This window comes from Mustela erminea, chromosome 4 (assembly GCF_009829155.1).
Source record: "Mustela erminea isolate mMusErm1 chromosome 4, mMusErm1.Pri, whole genome shotgun sequence".
In the NCBI taxonomy this organism is placed as follows: domain Eukaryota; kingdom Metazoa; phylum Chordata; class Mammalia; order Carnivora; family Mustelidae; genus Mustela; species Mustela erminea.
The window spans coordinates 58,327,428-58,352,254 of NC_045617.1; the positions used below are offsets into that span (position 1 = coordinate 58,327,428).

The window sequence follows — 24,827 nt, forward strand, 5'->3', positions numbered from 1 at the left end:
AACAGCTGTTTTAAAGCATTTGCATGGCAGAGGCAAATTATTATAAGGATTTTCATTTCATGATGTCTTTCTCCTCTATTCCCAAATGTCCCATAAATCACACACACACAAACTATGCTTTTCCTTTTCCTGCTGTAATGCTAGTTATTCAGTGTTAGCCATTAAATATTTATTAAAAACTAACTAAACAGTTCTCAGAGCAATGCCAGATCCCAGATTGCACGGGTGGGTTGGAGTTATCTAGAGAGAAAGTGAATCTGCTGGGGAAATAAATTTCTCTATCAAACACAATCCAGGCACTATGAACACCAGAAAGGGAGTTACTGTGTAAACACTGAAGCAGAAGCTAAAGGCACAGAATTCAGGAGTAGAACAAGTAAACAGACCAGGTCAAAGCCAGGAGACTCTGGCAGCACTTTCTTAGCTAGGGGCTACTGGGCCAGGAGAAAAGGGTCAGGATTGGCGTAGAGGAGGAGCTGTCTCTCAGAGGGCCAAGAAGACTGCTATCTGATGAGACATTTCCATTGATGATATGCAAGTGACCTGGAAGAATGTGTGCAAGATGCTTATCTTACAACCCCTGTGCATTCCAGCCTCTCACACTATCTGGATCAGTGGCATTAAACTGAAATCTATCATGTTTCCAGACCATTATGACAGTTCTCCTCTATTTGGAGAAATAGTCCTCTCTGCGGTCTAAATAAAGCTTTTTTTATATAAGGTACCAAAAGGCAAATAGGTCATACAGCGCAGAATCATATGGGAGGCTGTGTGCCCTTTACCTCTGCTTGCCTTGCTTGCTTGCAAACAATAAAAACCTTTCTGAACAAATGAAAGTGAACTTTGAAACCAGCAAAACATTTCGGGCACCTTGCCACAAAGATATTCTCCAAGCAACTGCAGGCCATTTGTTGTCATGCACATAGCTTTATATTTCTTGCCACGTACTGGATCTGCGGTTAAGTGAGTCCAGCATAGAATTACAGCCTTGATGCTATGATGTGAAAAATCACTAACAAATCTAGATTGAAGGATGAGGACAAACTGGTCAATATTCAGTTTGATGATGCATAAACTCATGTCTTATCTCTATTTATTACTCATTTTTCCTGGATTAACTTGAAAGGCTCGACTAACAAAAACAGCCACCATTTGCTATAATCTTTCCTGCAATTTGCCTAGTAATGTGCAAGGAATTTTACATGGATATACCGTTAAAGATGCACAACAGCCCCATTATCACATTTTGCAAGTGAGGAAACAGACTCAGGATGCAGGATGACTGGGATTCAAGTGTAAGTCCAACTCCACAGCACCTTCCCAGAAAGTGTATCATGCTCCACAAATAACATGGGAAAATGAGCATCCTATAGATACCCCTGGGATATACCATCCCTAGGAAAGTCATGTTATTGGTAGAGGAAAATGTAATTAAATTGTGAGGGAACCTCAACAATCATGAGTCTCAGCAGGGTCTGGGATGATGATGACTGCTACCACACTGAAGGAGACAAGGAAAAAGACAGAATCTAAATCCAAAGACTCAAACTTCTACCTCAGAGATCCAGAAATCAATTCTGTCTTTTAAGCTGGAAGTTAACTGTCTTCAAACTCAAAAGAAATTCAATTAAGTCATTCAAAATCTGCTGTTTTGTAAGAATTTCCTTCAGAATCGGTAGCAGTTTAAAAAACATAGGAGAGCCAAAAAACAGGGAAAAAAAGGAGGAGGGGTGCAATGCATGAAAAAGCAATTCATTGAAGAATTTGTCTGAAGAGCCATTAAACATATGCAGGGAACTTCAATTTCACAGGAAGAAAGGAAGGAAGGAGGGAAAGAAGGAAGGTTGAAATGCAAGTTCGGGCACCTGGGTGGCTCCGTCAGTTGAGCATCAGACTCTTCATTTCAGCTCAAGTCATGATCTCAGGGTCATGAGATCAAGCCCCGGGTAAGTCCATGCTGAGCACGGGGCCTGCTTAAGATCCTCTCTCTCCCTCTCCCTCTGACCCTCCCCACCCCACTTGTGTGCAAATGCGCGCTCTCCCATTCTCTCAAGGCAAGCAAATGTAGGAGAACCTGGGTGGCTCAGTGGGTTAAAGCCTCTGCTTTTGGCTCCAGTTGTGATCCCAGGACGCTGGGATTGAGCCCCGCATCGGGCTCTCTGCTTCCTCCTCTCTCTCTGCCTGCCTCTCTTCCTACTTGTGATCTCTGTCTGTCAAATAAATAAATAAAATCTTTAAAAAAAAAAAAAGCAATTGTAAATTCAAACCTTTATATACTACTTTTCATCTCTCTACACTTCATGGACAGCAACGTAACAGTAACACTTACCTGCCCCCAGTAACTACCTAAATGAACTAAGATACATGTACACATTTCATTACTTACAGCAATTTGTTTTAAGGGGATGCTACTAATGCTGGATGTTTCCGACACTGGTTCAAGAATAAAAACCACATTGCTTGTGGGAACTTGGATATAAAGCTGCACATTTGTATATTCACAGGAAAAGGTGTGGCAGGACAAACAAAACTATTAACAATGGCTATGGATGGGGAGAGGGAATGACAATTTTCTACTCTGTATAATGTTTATTCTGCACTGAATTTTTTTTAGAAAGAAGCTGATTACTTAAGGTTTTTTATCTTTCTTTTTTAAGGTGCTTAAATACATTATTAAGAATTACATTTGGGGGTTGCCTGGGTGGCTCAGTGGGTTCAAGCCTCTGCATTCGGCTTGGGTCATGATCCCAGGGTCCTGGGATCGAACCCCACATCGGGCTCTCTGCTCAGCGGCGAGCCTGCCTCCCCCCTCTCACTCTGCCTGCCTCTCTGCCTACTTGTGATCTTTCTCTGTCAAATAAATAAATAAAATCTTAAAAAAAAAGAATTACATTTGGGACCAAAAATTTCTTAGTAAAATACCTCTCTAACTTGACAGCCACCCTCACTGGGAGCCACATTTTCGTTTGCCCAGCTCGCTATCCAAGTTTTAATCCTCTGCTTTAGACAGAAAGTTGGACCTGTGTTCCTTTAGTCCTAGATTAAAATTTTACTTTGACACAATGGTAAAACTAGGCTATGACTCATCTTCCTCTGCAGAACAATGAAAGTTCTAGTTCGGTGGGAAAAAACTACTTGAGATGCCAGTTCACTGAACTGTTCAAATCAAGGGCAAAATATTGGGGCAGGATCGAGCAAGTCACTGCACCCAGATTCTATCAGCGTTCCTCCCAGCCCTTGCTCCTACCAGCCTTTTCGATGGCCCTCCAACTAAACCTGGAATTGGCAAATGTTAGAATAGGAAGCACCTGGTGCCCTCGAAATAAAGGTCAAAGAACCCAACTGTAACATGAAACGGATCCAGCACCCATGTCATAAGCATACCTTTCAAATAATGCCAAGGAAAAATACAACAAAAATGATGGCAGGGTGCACAGCATCAGCTTAAACATATTTTAAGCACCATAATGAACATCATCTTTATTTTCCTATGCCTAGAGTCTAGGCATCAGGCAAAGTTCACCATCAACTGACTAGATTTTTATAATTCTTACAGAACTTATTCTTCGTATTTACCTTGAATGTTCGTACAGTTTGCAAGGTGCTTTAAAATGCCCCCTGGGGAATCTGAACTGTTTGGAGACCTAGCTCAGAGGTTCAGTGACTTACACAGTCAATTATAGGGGGAACAGAGACCCTGGTCCATACCTTGAATGGCTGTTCCATACCATATTAGTCATATATCTGAATTTCACCCCAAATTCTTTTATTTCAAACAACTCGCTCGGTCCACCCTTCTTTGTCCAGTTTAACAATTTTCCCTCTCCCCTCTGCAAATTATATTCCACCTAGTCTTACAAGCCAACAATGCATTTTCTCTATAAACATTAAGATCAGCTGAAAATTTATAAACCCTGAGAAATTTTCCCAGACTAACTTTCTTACACTGTGATGCAGTCAACCAGCAAGTCAGGAAGCCCTTAATATCTGGCATAGATAAACACACTCCTTCCTTCCTAATTAACCCTTGCACACGTCCTTCCAGAGAACCTCCTGGTGGTGTCCCCCACCAGCCCCACCTCCACATTCACACATACAGACACCCCAGCCCCTCATGAAGTTCTTGTTCCAAAATTCTCAACCTGCCTTGCTTCATGAAGACACTGCCAACTGCCAGGCTTGTCTCTTGAGAGGGCTGTTCAGTGTGCCCCAAGGTTAGCCGGTTCCCCTATGATCTCCTCCAGGAGCTTCCTCCCAGATGACAGCTGATATTCAGAGGAGCCACAGTCTAATATAACACTCTCCTACATCAGCACCAACCGGAAACGAAGAGATCCGACCCTCTCCCAGCCTTCCTGTTACTCAGAGGAATTGATTCATTCATTCCCACAAACAGATACTAAGCCTCTCCTGCATGCCGGGCACACAGGGGCTGGGTACAAAGGTGACAAAGGTTCCTTCCTGCCCTCTTCCTGGAGCTTTCAGTCTCACAGGGAACACGTAACATTCCCTTGTGCTTCTCCACCTTGAATCTACAGTAGAATCACTCGGGGTTTTGGAAGAGCTACAAAGTCAAGGCCTCAATCTGCTTAAATCAGAACCTCTGGCTGTGGGGCTTCAACACTGGTGATTCTAACGTGGAGCCAAGGCTGCGGATATTTTAACCAACTCATCTCAAAAGGAAACGGCTGACATAGAGTCCTGACAGCCACCAAACAAGCAGGAAGGATGGTGAGAAAAGCTGGGCCTCCCAGCAGTGGCTTCCTGAGCAGGGCAACTTCTAGACGTAAATCATCTGTGCATTACTAGATGCCTGCCAGCCATAGAACAGCACCAAATAATTTTTTATGTCACATTTCAAGACTGTTTTTTAACTTTGGTCTCCCTCAATTAGATTATTTTTAACATTTGATCATTTGTACACAGACATCAAGTTTAAGAAAAGGAAAAGAATTATGTCACAAAAGCTTTGGGTTAATATTGTAAAATAAAAATACTCAATATCAAAGACAGACAGATGATAGATACATAGATGGATAGACAGCTATAGAAATTCAGATTTCAACTTACCCTATTTTTCCCTGTTGTATCTCAGCAGATGGCTGGGAGGCAAATACACTGGGTTTTCCATTCCAGATCAGACCATAGACCAAAGGATCAGCAATTTCAAAAATAACACTGAATAGCTAATTTTGAGCAAATATGCATCTAAAATTCCCTCTACTGTATACCTTCTTTTTTATTATTCCCTTTAAATTCTGCAACATCTTTTGCATATCAACTCTTTAGAGTCAAAAGTTTAACATAAAACACTTACAGTTTTATTCTTTCTACCTCACTTAAAGTTTGTAAATAAAGAATTCACCCAAAAAAAAAAAAACTTCATCCCAAATTTTAATGTTATAAAAGCTGCTCTGAAAATCAAAAAAGGCCATGTGGTGCAATGAAATAGATCATCCATTAAAAATGTATTTTTTGTATCTTTATTTCTAACAAGAACACTAGAGATCTACGCAGCAAATACAAAAATATTCAGTTCACCAAAAACCAGTGAGAAGAGAGCCTAGGCCTTTGTGGAACTTGAAATCAAGTACACATGGGTTTGCTATTGTTTATTAAAAGAACATGCCTTGAAAATGTTTGTTTCTAATGGTTTCACTTTTCCTAAAGCAACTGGAATGGTCAGAGGGCAGGAGAGAATGCTAGCTAAATGGACCAGAATTCATATTTAAGCTACAGTCTACTCCGTTTAAAGTGTGCTTACTATTTTAAGATTTGTTTGTATTTTTCTCCTATCGTTTGATTTCACCACCATAGTTACTTGGAGCCCTTCCTTTGCAGCAAGACAAGCCGACTGTGGGGACTATTAATGCCAGAGGAAGATTAAATCAGAGTCCAGAGATATCTCAGAAAGGCCGTGATGCCAGACCTTTCCTTTGCAAGGGGTTTTAATTCTGGTCCCTGAACAGTATTTTAATTTTCAGTTGAGAGCATGTTATTCTTTAAGTAAGAGAGAAAAGTAACAGCCAAAGAAGTGAGTAATAGCCCGCTGATCTCCTCTTACACTTGGCCAAGAAACCAAACTGACTAAGAAAATAGGGACTGCTCCAACTATTTAGTTTAAACATGCCTACCAGCACTGACCACCTCATTCCCACGGAGTTAGGAAGGAAAACAACAAGAGGTAAAGAGTGATTCCAAAGGGAAGAAACACATATTGCAAAAATTCTAACCAGCCTGAAAGTTTTCCCACAGTGACAACATTCAAGCATGAATGTGAGGTCAAACATACCCATCACTTGAGTTTTGTTCCTTTTTCTCAGAGAGATTATAAGACTGGTACATGAATATATGCATTATACAAGATATGGACCTCTGACCCGATCAGGAAAGCTAGGTCACCCTGGAGGTGAACCCCAATGAGAAACGTCCATGACCACGTCCAGCATGAAGTTTTACATCTCTGTTTCTCCTGGACAGCACAGTACTAAAACAAAAACCCCGTCACTTACGGTCCCCTCTCAAAGTACAAATGTCCTCTTCGCCCTTCGATCAGCTCTACACCACATATTTTAAAAGGGAAAATATCTTTTTAGCCGGTACAATAAAACAGGCAGGTACAGCAGGGATGAGCTCTGTCACCACCCAACGGCACAGAGGAAAGTTTACACAATAAATAGGCAAACCCCGTAATAACCAACTTTGAAAATACAGGGAGGTAAACTGATGCACATTTGTCACAGCGGATTTATAGACCCCTGAGTGCTTCTTCTAAAGAAGCCAGTAAGGGGCAAACAATCACATTCGAAGAGAAGGATGAAGCAGACCAGTCTAGACTAATGTGGTGTCGGGAAGTGCAAACTGGTCTGTTCCCCTCACCAGGCAGGCCCTGCCTTCGAAGCTCTGCTACTTAACAAATCCCGCTGCTCAGTAAGTGACTAGGAGATCCCTGTCTTTGCTGTCGTCCCCTTTTCTAAACCTCCCGGGCTGGGAATCATGCCGGCTGACAGACTTACCTAGTAACTGCTTGCAGGCCTGGAGAGCTCCTGGCCCTGGAAAGTCAAGTCTGCACTTTTTCCAACGAAACGGGGAGGCTGCCGGGCCGCTCATCACCTGCAAGTGCTTGAGTGACGAGGGAAAAACGATGCAGGGGAAGTGGACAACAAAAGCAGCCTGCGAACTGCACACTGGGATGTCCTGTTTTGGGGTGGCTTTTATTTTTCCCATGAGAGGATCTGACTAAACCGAACCCAGCCTCTTCTGCACACCAGACAGGAAGTTACACTTAGCAGTCAGTGAAAACTCCTTAGGTCGTTTTTTTTTTTATTAAGGTTGTTGTTGTTGTCTTGTGTTTTTTTCTTTCTTTCTTTTTAATTGTCACAACTCAGGGCCTTTGAATGTTTCTAATCTACTACAAGGAGATTATAACTTTGCTTCCTGTTTTGACAGTGTTGGCTGGTAAGGGACACCTCCACCCACCTCCCTACCTACTGTGGATATATAAATAGAGGCATTTGCCCTGGGTGCCCAATGGGGCTGAAGAGTTTGGTTACATATTAACTATACTTCAAAGAATAAATTGGATTTGTAATTTTCCTTTAATATGCATATATACCTTGGAAAATGAAATTCAAAAGCATTTCTGCTTAATCCCTTACACACTACTATTGTGGGGGAAAAAATAAGCTTCGCTACATAGAGTTATAAAATAAGAAGTAAAACTTTTGACTCATATTTTCCAGTCTATCTGATTCTGTGTATGTGCTGGGTTCTCTTGCTCTGCACAGGTTATCCACACACAACAAGTGAGAAAAATCATGACCTATAGTGCCTCGCCCTCTTCTTTCTCTCTTCTTTCTCTCCCTCCTGCTTTGAAATAGAAACTTTTCACTTAGAAGCAAAGATTTTCCTATTCCGTGGAATATGTACCTTTGCCAGGGTACACAGGGGCTTAAGGTAAAAGCCATCTCTGTCCCCACTACTGGCTAAGGTCTGATCAAGAGAACTTGCCAGGACTTGCCCCACTCTCCTCCTCCTTATCTCTGTGTGTTTTCTAGATTAGAAGCTGTAGGACTCCGGCAAAATACTTTCTAATACAATCTCCAAATCTGTAAAATGGGAGTAGCGGCCCCACCTGTTTCCTGGGATTGTTTTGAGGAGAAAGCCGCCAAAGGCACAGTGCCACAGACCATGCCATATGGTCAAAGCCCAGTTCTTTTCTTTTTTAACACAGATTTTATTTGAGAGAGAGAGAGAGAGAGAGAGACTGCACTGGGGATGGGGGCGGGGCAGAGGGAGAAGCAAATTCCACACAGAGCAGGGAGCCCGACGCAGGCCTCCATGCCAGGATCCTGGGATCATGACCTGAGCCAGAGGAAGACGCTTAACCGACTGAGCCACCCAAGTGCCAATTCTTTTTGGTAAGAGCTTTATTGACATATAATCCACACGGTATGTAATTAACCCATTTAAAGGACCAAATTCCAGGATTATTACTATAGTCCCAGAGTTATATGCATCCATCACCACAATGCATTTCAGGACACTTTCACCACCCCAAAAAGCAGTCTCTCTCTGTTTTCTCCCCCACTGGCCAGCCCTAGACAACCATGAAAATCTACTTATAGGTCACTCTAGGCTTTCCTTCCCTGAACATTTCATATAAATAAATTCATAGCATATGTGGACTTTTGTGACAGGCTTCTTCGATTTAGTATGTTTTCAAAATTCATCTACATTGTAGCATGTATCATTACATCATGTCTCTTGATGGTTGGATGATATTCCATTGTATCAATACCCCACATTTTATTTATTCATTCATTAGATGATGGACATTTGGGTTGTATTTAACCTTTGGCTAATATGAATAATGCTGCTATGAGCATTCACCAACACATTTTTATGTTGATGTGTTTTCAATTCTCTCTATGACTGGTAGGTCCTGAAGTAACTCCGTGGTTAACATTTTGGAAGAACCAGCAGAGGTTCTGTTGGTTAGGAAAACCATAGTTTTCCAAAGTGGCTACACCACCCTACATTCCCACCAGCTGTGTATGAAGGTTCCAGGTTACCCACGTAGTCATCAACACTTATTATTATCTGCCTTTTTAATTACAGCCATCCTAGTCCGTATGAACGGACATCTCACTGTGGTTTGATATGCACTTCCCTGGTGGTTACCAAAGCGTAATTTTATCAGCGGTCCAAAAACATCTCCATTCTTGTAGGCAGGACTCAAAACTCAAAATACAGAACCACCAGTAAAGCATGGGGACGACTTAAAATGGATACTGGCTACAGTGTGGAAACGAGACCTTATGGTGTCTGGCTTGAACGGTGGCTATTTTCCAACCAGAATGAAAAAGTGTCAACATTTTTAACTGGCACAGCTGTACGGGTTCATACCAGCTAAATAAATGCTGCCCTTTGAATCACATCTCCAGTAAGAAGTTGCTAGAGCAGCTGGCCCTTCTTTCTCTACCAAAGGGCTGCTCAAGAAAACATTTAAGATGAAATTCTCAAGGTAAATATGATATTTCTATAATTGGCAAATCATTCTTTCCTTTTGTCTTTCCATCTGTGTCTTCCTCTTAAGTACAAATAGACTCAGGGGTGTCTGGGTGGCTCAGTCAGTTAAGTGTCCTACTCTTGGTTTTGGCCCCAGGTCACAGGATGGAGCCCCATGTGGGGCTCCTTGATCAGCAGAGAGTCTGCTGGAGAGTTTCTCTCTCCCTCTTCCTCTGCCCCTACCTCCCCCCCCAGCTCACTCACACACACACACACACTCTCTCTCTCTCTAAAGTAAAATAAGCAAAATCTAAAAAATAATAATAATAAGCAAACAGAATCAACTAAAGCAGCCTCTGAATAGCCCTAATTATGTATAAGAAGATATTCTAAACCAGGTATGGCTCACAACTGAGAATCTCACAAATTTTGAAGGGAGCCAAGAAGAACAGGTCAGGATTTAGATACTAGCAATATTTTCCCCTTACCTCTTAAAAATGGGATTTTGGTCAGAAAGATATATGCACCCCTAAGCTTATCACAGTATTATTTAAAATAGCCAAATATGGAAGCAATCTAAGGATCCCTCGATAAAGAAATGGATAAAGAAGCTGTGGCATATATAGATATATCATATCTATACTACTCAGTCCTAAGAAAGAATGAGATCTTGCCATCCACAACCACACAGAGGGACCTGGAAGGTATTATGCTGAGTGAAATACATCAGACAGAGACAGATAAATTCCGTATGATTTCATTTATACGTGGAGCTAAGAAACCAAACAAACAAATAGAAACAGACTCATAAATACAGAGAACAAACCTGTGATTGCCAGAGGGGAGCAGGTGGGGTGGTAGGAAAATTAGGCCAAGGGGATTAAGAAGTACAAACTTTCAGTTATAAAATCAATAAGTCACAGAAATGAAAAGTACAGGATAGGGAATACAATCAATAACAGTGTCATAACTTTGTATGACGACTATACTTACCAATAGTAAGCATGGCATAACATACACAATTATCTAATCGCACTATGTTGTAGACCTGAAACTAATGTAACAGTGTGTATCATCCATACTTCAAGTAAAAAGGAAATGTGATATGGGGAGGACAGTAATTATTCTAATTCAAAGGAATTATCCAATCTAATTCAAAGAATTACCTAATTTTAAATTCAAAAACTCTAACTTAAAGAGGTCATCAGTTTTTTTCTAAAGCAAAGAGATTATCTAATCTTATTCAGAGGAATTACAGTTTTTTTCAGACTTCATGTTCCATTTGAACAAATTCATTTACAATGATGTTAACTATCTCTTTCCTAAAACAACCTATTTTAGGATTTTCATTCTCTTGATCCCTAAAAAAAGAAAAATGAACAAAATAAAACCTATATAAAATATGACAAAGAAAATACAAAAATGCCATAAGCTTTAAAAAACAACTTTTTTCTTTATTTTCCAATATAAGACCTCAAGCCTTACAACATATATTAATAACATGATTCATCCCTCTCCTAAGAAATTTTCCATGTCCCAAGGCAGCTCTATGTAATCCATTGTTTTAGTTATTTCTTGGCCTACAGCTAACTATGAAACTAGCCGCTGAACTTTCCTATGTCAAATAGAACTTTCCATTGTGGGAAATATCTAAAACATTCATATTAAGCTAAGTGGAAATGTCATCATAGCTCAGGAGCAAATATGGCCTGTGTCATCTAGTACAACTTCTAAAGTAGGTTCCATGCAAGAAAAGCAAACCATTGATCAAACACAAGCACAAAGCCTCTATCAGAGTTGCTATAAAAACTTGATGGTGAACAAAATCAGAAGCAATGATCAGCTTATCAAAGGCATCTGAAAGTTCTTCTAAAAAGATCTAACAGGGGGCACTTTTTAAAATTGTTTTGTAATATGAGAACCCACTCTATCCACAGACCCTTTCTGCTAGATTACACGTTGACCTCATTTCTAGTTCTTAGGAAATCAATAGACCATTTATGTTGCAAGTATCTGTTGAGGGTATGCACTTTCTTATTCAATCTAGTGTTGACAGCAATAATCAAATTTGGTACATACCACTAGCTCCATTATAGTTCAACAGCAACTGGCTGCCAGCCTAGGTCTACTGTCTCATCGAAAAGGAAAGAAAGGATTGGACTGGAGAGAGAATCACAGAACGAATCAGCTGAAATTCCAGGAGGTGGTATAGAAGCAAGACAGCCACTGGGAGGCTAAGCTCTCTCTATGGGGAAGGCACACGCCCAGCAGCTTCCACAAGGTCAGGCACTGGTGAGCTGACCTTGCTGTGGAAGGCACACATTTTCTTCAACCTTTCTGTTATCTACAAACCATCTTGGCTTTGAACATCTCATTGTAACGGTCAGTCCTAACTAATGAACCTACATCCAACCCTGCAAGGCAGCAGACAAAATCTAGTGACAAACACACTGTCCAACACCAGGAAGGCCAAGTACAAGTGAACACTGACATTAGAGCACTTCCTGAGAACTCTCTAGACACTACTGGCTTCAATGAGTAATTCTTCCACGTGCACTTGGGCTAGAATCAAACATTTTTCTCAGATCACAAAATGCTAAATTAATCTTCTTATGATAAAAACAAGGTCAGCTTTAAAAATAATTAGAGAGGGGGCGCCTGGGTGGCTCAGTGTTGGTTAAGCCTCTGCCTTCAGCTCAGGTCATGATCTCAGGGTCCTGGGATCGAGTTCCACATCGGGCTCTCTGCTTTGCAGGGAGCCTGTTTCCTCCTCTCTCTCTCTGCCTGCCTCTCTGCCTACTTGTGATCTCTATCTGTCAAATAAATAAAATCTTTAAAAAAAAAATTAGAGAGGGAGAAGATCTGACTTTGAAATTTTACTGGACTTTCTATTACAGATGTCGAATCTCCAAGAAAACCATGCTCCAACTAATAGATATTCTCCACATAAAAGCAGCAGGGATGATGACGTCATGTCCTGGTATGACGAGCAACTGTTTTTCTCTATTGTAGAACCTGAAACAATTTCAGATTTACCAAAAAAAGGTGTAAAAATAGTACCAAGAGTTCTCATATTCCCCTCACCTAGCCTCCCCAGACATTACCATATTACATAACCAGAAGATGACTGTCAAACCAGACAATTAGCCCTTATGCAACACTACGAACTACCCCACAGGTCATGTCCAAATTTCTCCACTGTCCTCTTTTCCTAGGGATTCGTGATTCAGTCCAAGATCCTGCACACAAGCAGCATTTCAAACATCTAGGCTGTGTCCTTTTCAATAAATCATGCAGCATCCCATGAACATTTCTGATCTCTTCAAGAGAGATCATATCTTCTCAAGCTAATGAGGAGGTGTCATCGTTAACCGAGGAGTCTTCCCAGCTGGGAATGTTCTTTTCTCCCACAAGTCTCTTCATATTTACTCTGTCAGTCTTATCAACCTTACCGTGTAAACATAAGGTCAAACAGAGCTTCACAACCCCTTTTCAAAACCCTTAAACCAGTTGTTTCACTGAACTAGAACTTTTCCCACTTGAGCCAAGTTAATAGAGCACAAGAGGGAATATGTTACGTTAAAACAAAACAAAACAGCAAGATTCAGAGCAATTCCCCCGCCAAGCAAACGTATTATCGCTCTGCAAGAAATATGTGTGTGTCATGAATGGTGAGATCAGGAGAGCTTTTTTTAAAAGCACCCTAGCAATTCAAGTCAGATTTCACCAACAAATGAATTTAGGTCAAGCTCGAGTTTATTATTAAGTGAAGTACAAAGAAAGTACCTTTTGGTGTTCAGAGTTCTTTAAAACTACTCTCACCACACATGAGGGATGGTGGAACTGCCTATGAAATCCATGACCTTTTTTCATCTCCCGCCCACCTCAACCACATCCTCTTTCACTCCATCTCCCAACAAAGCCACCTGCAGTGTTCCCTCTGCCTCCAGGCTCTCCTTACACCAATCCACCTTTCCAGATTCCCCAGAGTGATCTTTCTAAAATATCTACAACTCCCAATGACTCATAATCCTTAAACATTTCCCATGCCAAAAAGGGGGAGGGGGTGGCTATTTCATCATCTTCATGAAGTTTACACAGGTCTCCACCATCTGAACTAACTCTCCTATTTGTCCATACCATCTACACAGCATTACAGAAATGGTATAGTCTCTGCCCCTCAAGATTCTCACAGTCGAATTCAATCCCTTTCATATTTTCATCAGAGTAATTATTGTTTAGAATACAACTTCTCTAATAAAAAAAAAAAGTGTAACAGGATATTTTAACTCATTTCTTTTTTCTAGCTAGGAAATTCTACCTTCTTTCTTTCTTTCTTTCTTTTTTTTTTTTTTTTTAGATTTTATTTATTTATTTTGACAGACAGAGATCACATATAGGCAGAGAGGCAGGGAGAGAGCGGTGGGGAGCAGGACTCCTGCTGAGCAGAGAGCCCAATGCAGGGTCTATCCCAGGACCCTGAGATCATGACCTGAGCTGAAGGCAGAGGCTTAACCCACTGAGCCACCCAGGTGCCCCTCTACCTTATTTCTTGCTCACATTAAAGATTAACAAAATCCACATGCTGACATGACAAGGATTTTTCACATGACTTTAATAACATCTAAAAATACTCACAACGCTACTGCTGGTACAGTTAAAACAATTACAAAGAGGAAAAGCCAGGAAAACTTTTCTAAAAACAAGCAAAACCAAAAAAGTAACATCAAGGATGGTATTTCATGGGCTGAGTGATTTCTCATGAGACTGCTTTTCCAAAGCACAAAGATATAAATAAAATCTGAAATCATGCCTTTGTTTCCATATTAGTATATTAATGGAATGGAATGCCATTATAATCAACAAAATTACATTAAAGAGAATTAAGCCAAAATGCCCACCACTGAAGCGCTTAGAATTTATCCCCAAGCACGCAGAGGCTGACCTCAGATGCAAACTTATAGAACAGGCCAGTGAAGGAGGAAAGATATCCTATTTTTTTAAAGTATAGTTTTACTACTAGCATGCAAATAGTCAAAAATACCTACCTAGAATGATGAATTAAGAGAAAAATTCCTAGAAGTTGTATCTGAGGATTAAATTGTAAACGTTCTTACTGTTATCTCAGGAAAACTGTACAGAAGTAATGAGATTCAGAGGTAAGGAAGGAGTACCACCAAATCCCTTAACGAGATGGGTAGAGAGAGGTGGTAGGTGCACATGTCCACTCACTCCACCCAGATAGGTGAGGAGAGGTCTGAGTAGGAAACTGGGGTTCCCTCCCAGGGCAGGCCTCCTGCATGTGTGTGTGTATGTGTGCACACACGTGCAGCAGGGTTTCTCAACAATTATGCTACTTCCAAACAGAAATGGCCACGGCCAGGAATCAACAGAGGTGAGGTCCAGGAGCTGAGAGTCATCTGTGTTAGAAGAGGCTAACACTACATGGCTGCTGAGTGATGCCAAGGCTTTGTAGCAGGCAGGATCCAGTCTGCCAGGTCAGCAGAAGGAGCCCTGCAGGACTGGCTGCTGAAGGCAGAGGTCCCTGGGATGGCCACTCCAGAAGCAAGCATCCCACTCTAGCAGAAGAAAGGAAGGTCATTGCCAGGGTTCTGCCAGGAGCAGGAACAGTTATTTAAGGAGACATCAAAAGAGATGAATAAAACAACACAAACATTTTAAAAGGAAAGTGGAATTTTTAAATGTTATTTTAAAAGGAAGAAAATGGAAGTGATTTTTCTGAATGTTTTGCATGTTCTATTTTTATAAATCAGGTGAAAAAGAAATGCTGCCATCCATTAGCACACTGACTGGCACACTGCAAGGACTTAATAAATGAACACTTCCTGAAAGAGAAAGGAGCTGATGTGGAAGACACCATCAGAGTAGAAGTTAACAGCAGAGCAGGACAGCAAGAGGAGCCCAGGCCAGCTCTCACATCCAAACAGCACAGCATGTGTGACGGGCCCACCTGATAGAGAAGGGAGATCGCACAGTCTATGCGGGGGGCAAAATGAAAACTTGCAGCACTGGGGCAGACCCCAAAACTGCAAAAAGGGGCTCCACAGGGGAGAAGAGAGCTGTGGCCAGACAAGGACACTTCCAGAAATACAAAGGTGGAATCATTTTTAAAAGCAGAGGCAATCTGCTGGTCCACAGGACAAAGGTCAGCAAATGATTTTGCTTGAAGTGCATCTGCTGGCATGGTGAGGCCGACTTCCCCAGTTTCAGAAGGTTCTAGAACCATCATGCTTCATGAGAACGTATGAAGAAGAGAAGCAGGGGATTACTCTTTATTGTTAGCAATAAAAACATTCAGTGGGAAAAGTGACCTAAGTCACAACCATAGGGCACACCAGCGTACAGATCCAGACGCGGGCCTTATAACACTTTGCCCCTCTGTCACTTGCAGTGACAATCTCAATCCAGCATCTGCTGTCTGGAGCTCTTAGGCCCTTATGCAAACCTGAGGATGTTGGCCACTCAGGAGATACGGGTATTAACGTGTGTGAGTCATCTGTATTTTCCGCCTGCAGCTGATACCACACAAAGATAGTCCCTTCTAATTATGGGCACACCCACCCAAACTCCCAACTTGGGAATGAGGTGTCATCACCTACTTGTGACAACTCAGGGCTGAGCATGGGAGGTTCTGAAGGAAGGATCCAGGTAATCATGAGGCAGAACCCAGGCCAAGGCACTGACCAGGCATATTTTCAATCAGCTCCAGGATTTCTGAGATGATAGAGTTTCCAAGAGGTAACCAGGTGAGGAACAGAAAAAGCCAGTATTGGTTATCACTCAAGAATTTATGAGCCTCAACACTTAGCAACAAGGTCCCAGGACCGGAAGCCGGGTTCGCTGAGCACCTGCTCTGCTCCACACAGTGCACTGAGAATCAGTTCCCAAGCCAGGCAGAGTGACGCAACCCAAGTGCCACAGAAGGGAGGCTGTGGCACTTGCTATCACTGTGGGGATCGGGCCGAGGCACCGAGACAGGCTGGAGCCTGTAAAAAGGGAAAGGAGAGGGCAGAGGCTGAGCAAACAAGGTGGGAGTGATCTCTACGAAGGCAAGAAACACACAAGCAGCCTATTGTTAAAGCGTTCTAAGAAGTCACAAAGAACAGGGAGGAAGATGGGAGGGTGGAACTTGGAAACAATTCCAGAAGGTATAAAAGAGAAAGCAGTGATCCAGAAATAAGGCAAAACCAAAAGTCAGGCCATCTTATCCCAAGGCAGGCTCTGGTGGAGAAGTGGCCAAGCCCAACTCTGGAGCTCGGGGTCATCTGTGCACCGTTCCACATGAAGCTCAACCTTCCCCTTGGAGAAGGTCCATGAGTAAATCTATCAACAAAAGTATAAACAAAGCAAATACAGTCAACTTAGTTTTAAATTGAGCATGTTGGACTAAAACATCTCCCTGGAGGTTGCCAACTCAGGGGAGCACTAGAACATGAGAATGTAACTGCTTGGTAAAAACTCACCAGCTTCGGGGACCTCTGAACTCAAGGCTTCTTCATGTTTATTTTCAGTGATGCCTGCAAACTTCCTACAAGTTAAGCTGTACCAATGTTTGGTACATCTCTCATTTGAGAGATGAAGTAATGGAGTTTCATGACACCAGATGAAACACAAATTCGCTCTGGACGTTCTCAACTCCAGAACCAGCTCCCAGCCCCACAGCTTTCCCTTCCTGCAGTCTTGAGCCTTCGAAAGCAGCTCCCTGGGGGCAGGGCCTTAATGAACGTGGAGCCCAGAGATTTCCAAGTCCGTTCCCTGAAAGTAAATGATACTATACAGCACTTCCTCTCTTCCTCAGAACCATAGCCAAAAATCATATGAAACCAAGAGGAAATGCTATTCCTCAATTGCAGGAAAGTTCCAAGTATCAGGTAGCAGCAACAGCTGCTGAAAGCTGGTCCTGCCCCACCCCATCCCAAACTCTGGCACAAACTCTGGCCTCTGAATCTTGCTGCTTGCTCCTGTAGGAGTCTTTCAGCAACAGAAGGACCTGACACTTTTGCTCTCGAGGGCATTACAGTCATACCCTGAAGGAAGAAGGCGGTGACTCTTCACATGTGCGACTACCCTGACCCCCTCCACACCGGAAAGAGGGGGGAGGAAAAGGAAATGAAAGCAAGTGACTCTAGGTTCTGGATTTCATACACAAGAATAGCCAACAACAGGTGCAGCGTTCCGGTGAAATTAAGCCTCTCAAAACGCCTTTTGCCTCTGCAGCACAAAGAGCCCAAGCCCAGAAACCCAACATTAGCAATGATGTCAGAAGTGCAAATCATCATCATTTTCTCGCCAGTAGCAATTTTGTAAAAAAAAATTACCAGACCACAAAGTATGTCTCTGCTGACACATGACTTCTTTCACATCGTCCTCTCCCTCAAACAGTTCACTCCAAACTAATTTCAACATTGATCACACCAAAACATTTTTTCACAAAGCCCAGGGACCAGCAGAGCACCTGGGATATAATAGGTAGGCCATATACACTTAGCAAATGAATGACTGAAACAAACAAGCAGGTAAACCAAAATTTGTCTTCACAAATAAAGATAACCAAAATCGTACCTTCAAAACAGTATACAAATGCGTTTTTTTCCCATTTCCTCAAAAAGAGAACGGAAGGTCAGATTTGGGAGCCAAATCTCCCTAATGAACAGATCAGAATTTGCTAACCATCCATCCCCTGGCTGAAGCCAGTATGTCTATCAGCCACCTGCTGGCATTAACAGACTATGCACAAGGGTTTCTCATTCCAAGGAGGCCGAACGGGGAACACAGTCATAATCACTGGAGCCTTTGGATTTTCCTTTCTTTCAACGTGCCACGTCACACAGCATCTTCCACCCGCCATTACTATAAAATATACAAAATAATTTTTTTTGTGTAATCTTATCTTATCCAATAAAATAAAAATAACCCATAGGTAGGTACTACGTTATGGAACGTGTGCTAAATGTGACTTGTATGAGATAAACAGGAGTACAGATGAGACGTAGCAGAGATGAAGCCACTTTACGGATGATAAAATCTGAGAGAAGGAGCAGAGGGGATGCCATAAGACTGAACCCACGGATGGAGAAGGTCTGCCGCACCGATACCGTATTGAATAAAAAGAAGACTATCAGTGTGAGAACATCACTGATTTATATAAGATAAAGGGCTTAAATAATGATATTAATTATAAAAGTAAAATTTCAGGGCACAGATAACTTAAATCATCAAAATTATCAAATGTCTGAGAACTAAGAAGTACAAATAAACATAGAGTGTAATAAACCATTGTATAAAATTACCATAAAGAATAAGTCCATTTCGGGGCACCTGGGTGGCTCAGTAGGTTAAGTATCTGCCTTCTGCTCAGGTCAGGATCTCAGGGTCCTGGGATCGAGTCCCACTCTGTGCTCAGTATAGAGTCTGCTTGGGATTCTCTCTCCCTCTCCTTCTGTGCCCTTCCACAGTGCTCGTATGTGTGCTCTCTCTCTCAAAGAAATAAATAAAATCTTAAAAAAAAAAAAAAAAGAGTAAGTCCTTTCAATGCATTTGTCATTCAATTTTTTTAAATTAATAAAAATCCCTTTAATTTATAACCTAAGTAATCCAAATAGAATGCCTCTTATCCAATTTTTTTCAAGTCATTCCTTCCAAGATGCAAAATAACTCTACCTTCTCTTATCTCTTAAAGGTCCTGAATAAAACTCTTAACTAAGATGCCTAATTAAGAATTACTTCAGGGACGCCTGGGTGGCTCAGTTGGTTAAGCAGCTGCCTTCGGCTCAGGTCATGATCCCGGGGTCCTGGGATCGAGTCCCACATCTGGCTCCTTGCTCAGCGGGGAGCCTGCTTCTCCCTCTGCCTCTGCCTGCCTCTCTGTCTGCTTGTGCTCGCTCACGCTCTCTCCCTCTGTCTCTGAAAAATAAATAAAATCTTTAAAAAAAAAAATAAAAAAAAAAAATAAAATAAAAAAAGAATTACTTCAAATTCAAGGAATAAACTGGAATAGCAAGAATATGAAGAGTGCTTTGTTTTTTAAGTGACATCTGTCCATGCATGCACTCATTCATTTGCAAGGATCTACCATCCCCACAGGCCAGGCACTGTGCAAGGCATTACAGAATTACGGACGCAGTGGTGAACAAGAAAATCTTGGTCCCTGCCCTAGCGGAGATCACAGTCGGGGGGACCGATCAACAACAAAGTCACCGAAGCAACTGGCATTGTGACTAGTGGGCTGAAACAAGCAACAGGACAGTGGTAGGAGATGACAGCCTGAGGTCTGCTTCAGACAGGCAGTCAGGACAGGTGTGTAGGAAAAGAGGCAATTTAATCCAGGACTCGATCCCAGAAAGAGGAGAAGGGGCTAGCCAAGAGCTGGAGGATGGGTACTCCAGGGAGAGAAAAGCGCCTGTAAAGAGGCTGTACTCAGAGCCATAAGATGGCCATGGATGGCGCCATGGGCAGTGAGAAAAGAGAAACACTATAAATATGGAAATGGCATCTCACCACATGATCACCCAACATGCCTTTGCCATTACACACACTTTCTCTTGGCCAAGAATCTTTCTCTTCTACACTCTCTCCTGGAAAAATGACCCTCCAAGAAAGAGCAAAGACACCAGAAGTTAACTCCCCCTCACCTGTGGTCCCACAGCATCCCATGTGGGATATTATTATACCTCTTATCACACACTGCGCTGAATCACTGTGTTCAAGGACCCATAAGCAAGGGTCTTGCCTTATTTGTCTTTGTTTCCTAGCAGTCTATATGGAACTTGGCACCAGCAGATAGGAAATTGAGTGAATGAACAAACCAAAAGAGGAACGGACAAATTAAATGACTGCAGCCACACCACCAACACTAATTCATTACCCAGTGTTGGAAATCTGGAGTAGCACCGTGGATACAGTTCGCTAACCCATTTACAGTGCTGAGGGCAGGGTGACTTCTAACCCCCGATGACTGTCAGACAACAACCACTTTTGGGCAAATCTTGCATCACAGGAAAGTGACGAATAATTTTCAGAGTATCATTAGATGCCGGCACCCAGACATTGATAGTCATAAACATGCTTCCACTGCCAGGCCCCGTATGAAGCTGTGAGGCCAGAAGTGGCCCATCCACGAAGATCTACAATGTTTTAAACAGAACACATCATATTTCCGAAATGCTGTTCATGATGGATGTTGTAAGATTCTTTACATTTAAATAACTCCTTTCATAATATTCAGAGGAAAAAATAATTTAATTCCAAGATCACCCAGAGGACAACCTCATTTAGAATGTGTTGCTCAGGAATTTTCACACTAATTCTTGGCTCACTGAGTCATGCCTGGGTTTCCTGTCTACAACCACTGGGCAAAAATCTAAGCAACCATAATATTCTAAGCGAGGGTTCATTACCTGCCTGTGACCCTTCGTCGTGGTCTCCATGTGTAGAATCAGACGTCACTTCCATTTCTCGTTGACTCAGCATGTCCTTCAAAGGTGCTTAAGATTCATAAACCAACCATGCATGTTGTCTGGAGTCACAAAGATGTACATACCCGTCCACTGGAAAGTGTGCTTTGATGGAGTCAAATTGAAAAGCAGAGACAAACAGTATGGGAATCGTGGAGAGAGAAGTCCCTCCCCAACTGCCCAGACCAGAATGGTTACATTCCTGCCTCTGTGCACAGCCCAATCCCTGGTCTACTCCATCGGAGCCTCTGCCAGGCTGTGGAGCCTGTGGCCTTAAAATCCGCAGGTGTGACAGCACTTATCTGCCTAGGAACAGCCAGGTAAGGCATGCATTTCTGCAAACATCTCTGTTCAAATTGCTCAGGAGGCGGAGGAGCCAAGCACTTTCTCAACTCTCCTTAGGTTTTCCTTGAATTTGTGCCAAATGAGAATTTGGGTGAGGGAAAATGTTTAGGATTTAAACAATAAAAAATGTTCATAAGTGTCTAGCTCTCATTAATATACTAAATAATGTGTGTATGCCATCAAAAACTCGAGGGTAAACTATGCTCTTCACCAAGATTAAAAATAATACTCAATGAAGTGCAAACTGCCTATTTCGCCAGCCTCAAGGCATAGTCTCTGCTCACTCATTCCCAGTCCCTGTCCTCATTCAACTTTTTCTGTGGGCCAATCTCTGCCCTCAGTCAATACTCAAGTGTCAACTTAAATATGGCTTCCCTCAGCTGCCTTCAGCTCAGGTCATGATCCCAGCATCCTGGGATCGAGTCCCACATCGGGCTCCTTGCTTGGCAGGGAGTCTGCTTCTCCCTCTGCCTCTGCCTGTGTTCGCTCTCTCTCCCTCTCTCTCTCTCTCTCTGACAAATAAAAAATCTTTAAAAAGAACTTTAAAAAAAAAAATTAAAAAAATAAATATGGCTTCCCTTACCACTAGCATCCATTTCAGGCCCCTTCCCCATACATGATGACAGCACTTCAGGACCTTTATCCCCTAGCAAGTAAATATCCAACTATTTGTACATTCTGGGGTTTGGTATGTTTCTTCTACTAGTCAATATATCCCAGAAGATGGACACCAAAACTGTTGTGTTTGTCAATTCTGTTGACCATGCCCAGTATAGTGCCTGGCATATGGAGGGCTCAACGAGGAGTTATTTCCATTTCAGGGGCACCTCGGTGGCACAGTTACGCTCCTGACTCCTGATTTCAGCTCAGGTCATGATCTCAGGGTTGTGAGATCAAACCCCACGTCAAGCTCCACAATCACACAAAATCTGCTCGAGATTCTTCCTCCCTCTCCCTCTGCTTCTGCCCCTCTCACTTGTGCTCTCTCTCTCTCTCTCTCTCTAAAATAAATATTTTTTAAAAGTTATTTCCATTTCAAATTGTTGTCTGCAAAAATACTCTTCATGGCACACTGCTGTACAGATATAAATGCTCTTCTTAAGCCACTGGCTTCTCCAGGGGTTATTACAAAGCAAGGGGTCCATGAACTTGGACAGGAAGAAAAATTAACTATCTCACTAACCCTAACAAAAATTTGCATCTCCTTTTATTACAAACATAAATCATAAAACACACAATTGGTAGTAATTTTGGCTGTCTTAACAGCAAAACTCACAGCCATTTTCACTTCACGTTATAGCTGAAAAAACATTTGTTTGGCTCTTCATCCCCTCACAACAGTTATGGACCAACCTTGGATCACAATATTGAATGTATTCATAAACACAAAGAATACTCTGTCACAGGCTTTTTAACTATTTTGTAAATAATTGGTTTTCCTTTATAATGTCATGTACTTTATTTTACGCATTTAAAAACATTTGTGTGGTGTACCACACTGCTAAAGGGGCCAATGGGGGTCAAAAAAAGAGTGGGGGGGGTGATGAGAATAACGAATAAAAACCCTAATCTACATCATTATCATGAGATATAAACATTTGATGGACCAAAAAATGCTTACATTTGTTTTTCAATGGGTTGAACATATTTTTACTCATGGGGAAAAGGAATAAAACATTTCTGAAAGAAAGACAATTCAAAATAAACAGAATTATTAAAGAAATTATTTTTATAATAGATAGAAATGTTTATTTCATTAGTTTCAATAAAATCAACTATAAAAAAAGAAATACTCAAAGGACATTTACAAGTTTAATAGTTACTATACAGTTCAACTTAGATATCCTTGACATACTCTCTTTCTTGTTTTGAGATATAAAGGATATATAACATTGTATTAGCTTCAGGTGTACAACATTATGATCTAATATATGTATGTATTGCAAAGTGATCACCACAACAAGAAGTCTGGTTAGCATCCATAAATGCACAGACTTAGAATTTTTTTATTGTGATGAGAACTCCTAAGACCTATTCTCTTATACTGTATAACTAACTACAGTCACCATGCTATATATTAATCCTCAAGACTTATTTATCTTACAGTTGGAAGTTTGTACTTGTTGACCACCTCCACCCATTTTCCCCCTCCCAACCCCTCAGACCCCACCCCCCCACACCCCACTCCGGGCCTCTGGCAACCACCAATCTGTTCTCTGTATCTAGGAGTTTGTTTGTTTGGGGTTTTTTTAAGATTCCACATCGACATGAGATCACAAAGTATTTGATCTTTATCTGGTACCTGTGACTTATTCCACCCTTAAAGTTCTCCACAAGGTTCTCTCTTGCAAATTTTTGCAGGATTTCCTTCTTTTTTATAGCTAAATAATATTCCTGTGTGTGTGTATGTAGCACATCTTTTAATCTATTCATCCATTGATGGAAACTTGGGGTTTTTTCCATGTCTTTAATGACATCGAGCACTTTTTGACATACCCTTAATAATGATGAAACTTCTCTTAACTTTTTTCCTTGAAAGACAGATCATGGAGTCAATGAGTTCCTAGGATTTGTAAAACGAGGATACAAGGCAGACAAGGTTACAAAACATATCATACTCCCACCAACGGAAGATTCGCCCCCTCTTATTTCTCCAGCAGCTCTGGGAATATAGGCACATATCCCAGCAGGAGGAGTAACAGAGTAATCATTGACACCTTACTGTGAGTGGCTTTAATCAGCCAACCATTAATATGTACAACACCAATAAAAAAAGGAGCTCTAGGGGCACCTGAGTGGCTCAGTGGGTTAAAGCCTCTGCCTTCAGCTCAGGTCATGATCCCAGGTCCTGGGATCGACGCATCCGGCTCTCTGCTCAGCCGGAAGCCTGCTTCCTCCTCTCTCTCTGCCTGCCTCTCTGCCTGCTTGCGATCTCTGTCAAATAAATAAAATCTTAAAAGAAAAAAAAAAGGAGCTCTGGTGAGAATGGAAGGGCCAGGCCTGGATGGAGTTAGAAGGACAATGATCAGCAGAAAAAAAATCTCAGAGAAGGTACAAAAATCAAATTTTACAGAACCTCAATGGCAGCCAGCAGGCCCAGCACCATGAAGAGAACTGCTCTGAAGGACTAAACACCACAGATTTTCTCTCACACAATTAAGACAGCTTGGGGCCAGTTCAGTTCAATAGCTCCAGTTATGTTCAGTGACTTTCTCACCCTTTCTGACCAAAAGGAAAACAACAGGACAGAAAAGGTCCTCACAACCTTGCTCTCTTCTTCCTCCCTCATCCTGTCCCTATTCTTTTTTTTTTTTTTTTAAAGATTTTATTTATTTATTTGACAGAGAGAAATCACAAGTAGGCAGAGAGGCAGGCAGAGAGAGAGAGGAGGAAGCAGACTCCCCGCTGAGCAGAGAGCCCAATGTGGGACTCGATCCCAGGACCCTGAGACCATGACCCGAGCCGCAGGCAGCGGCCTAACCCACTGAGCCACCCAGG

The 24,827-nt window shown here is 41.9% G+C and overlaps 1 protein-coding gene across 5 annotated transcripts in view; it reads right to left on the minus strand.

The window, feature by feature from the left end:
• The window catches only part of UTRN (utrophin), a 504,882-nt gene that overhangs the window by 443,415 nt on the left and 36,640 nt on the right, over positions 1 to 24,827 (minus strand). Inside the window, exon 1 of one of the 5 annotated variants that reach the window (XM_032338011.1) lies at positions 20,928 to 21,564. The exons of 3 other annotated variants lie outside the window; for them this stretch is intronic. In XM_032338011.1, coding sequence (XP_032193902.1) covers positions 20,928 to 21,000 — 73 coding nt within the window. In that variant the 5' untranslated portion in view covers positions 21,001 to 21,564. Of the gene's footprint in view, positions 1 to 7,016; positions 8,225 to 20,927; positions 21,565 to 24,827 lie in introns of those variants that run through there. One more of the 5 variants, XM_032338008.1, reaches the window with a different exon arrangement.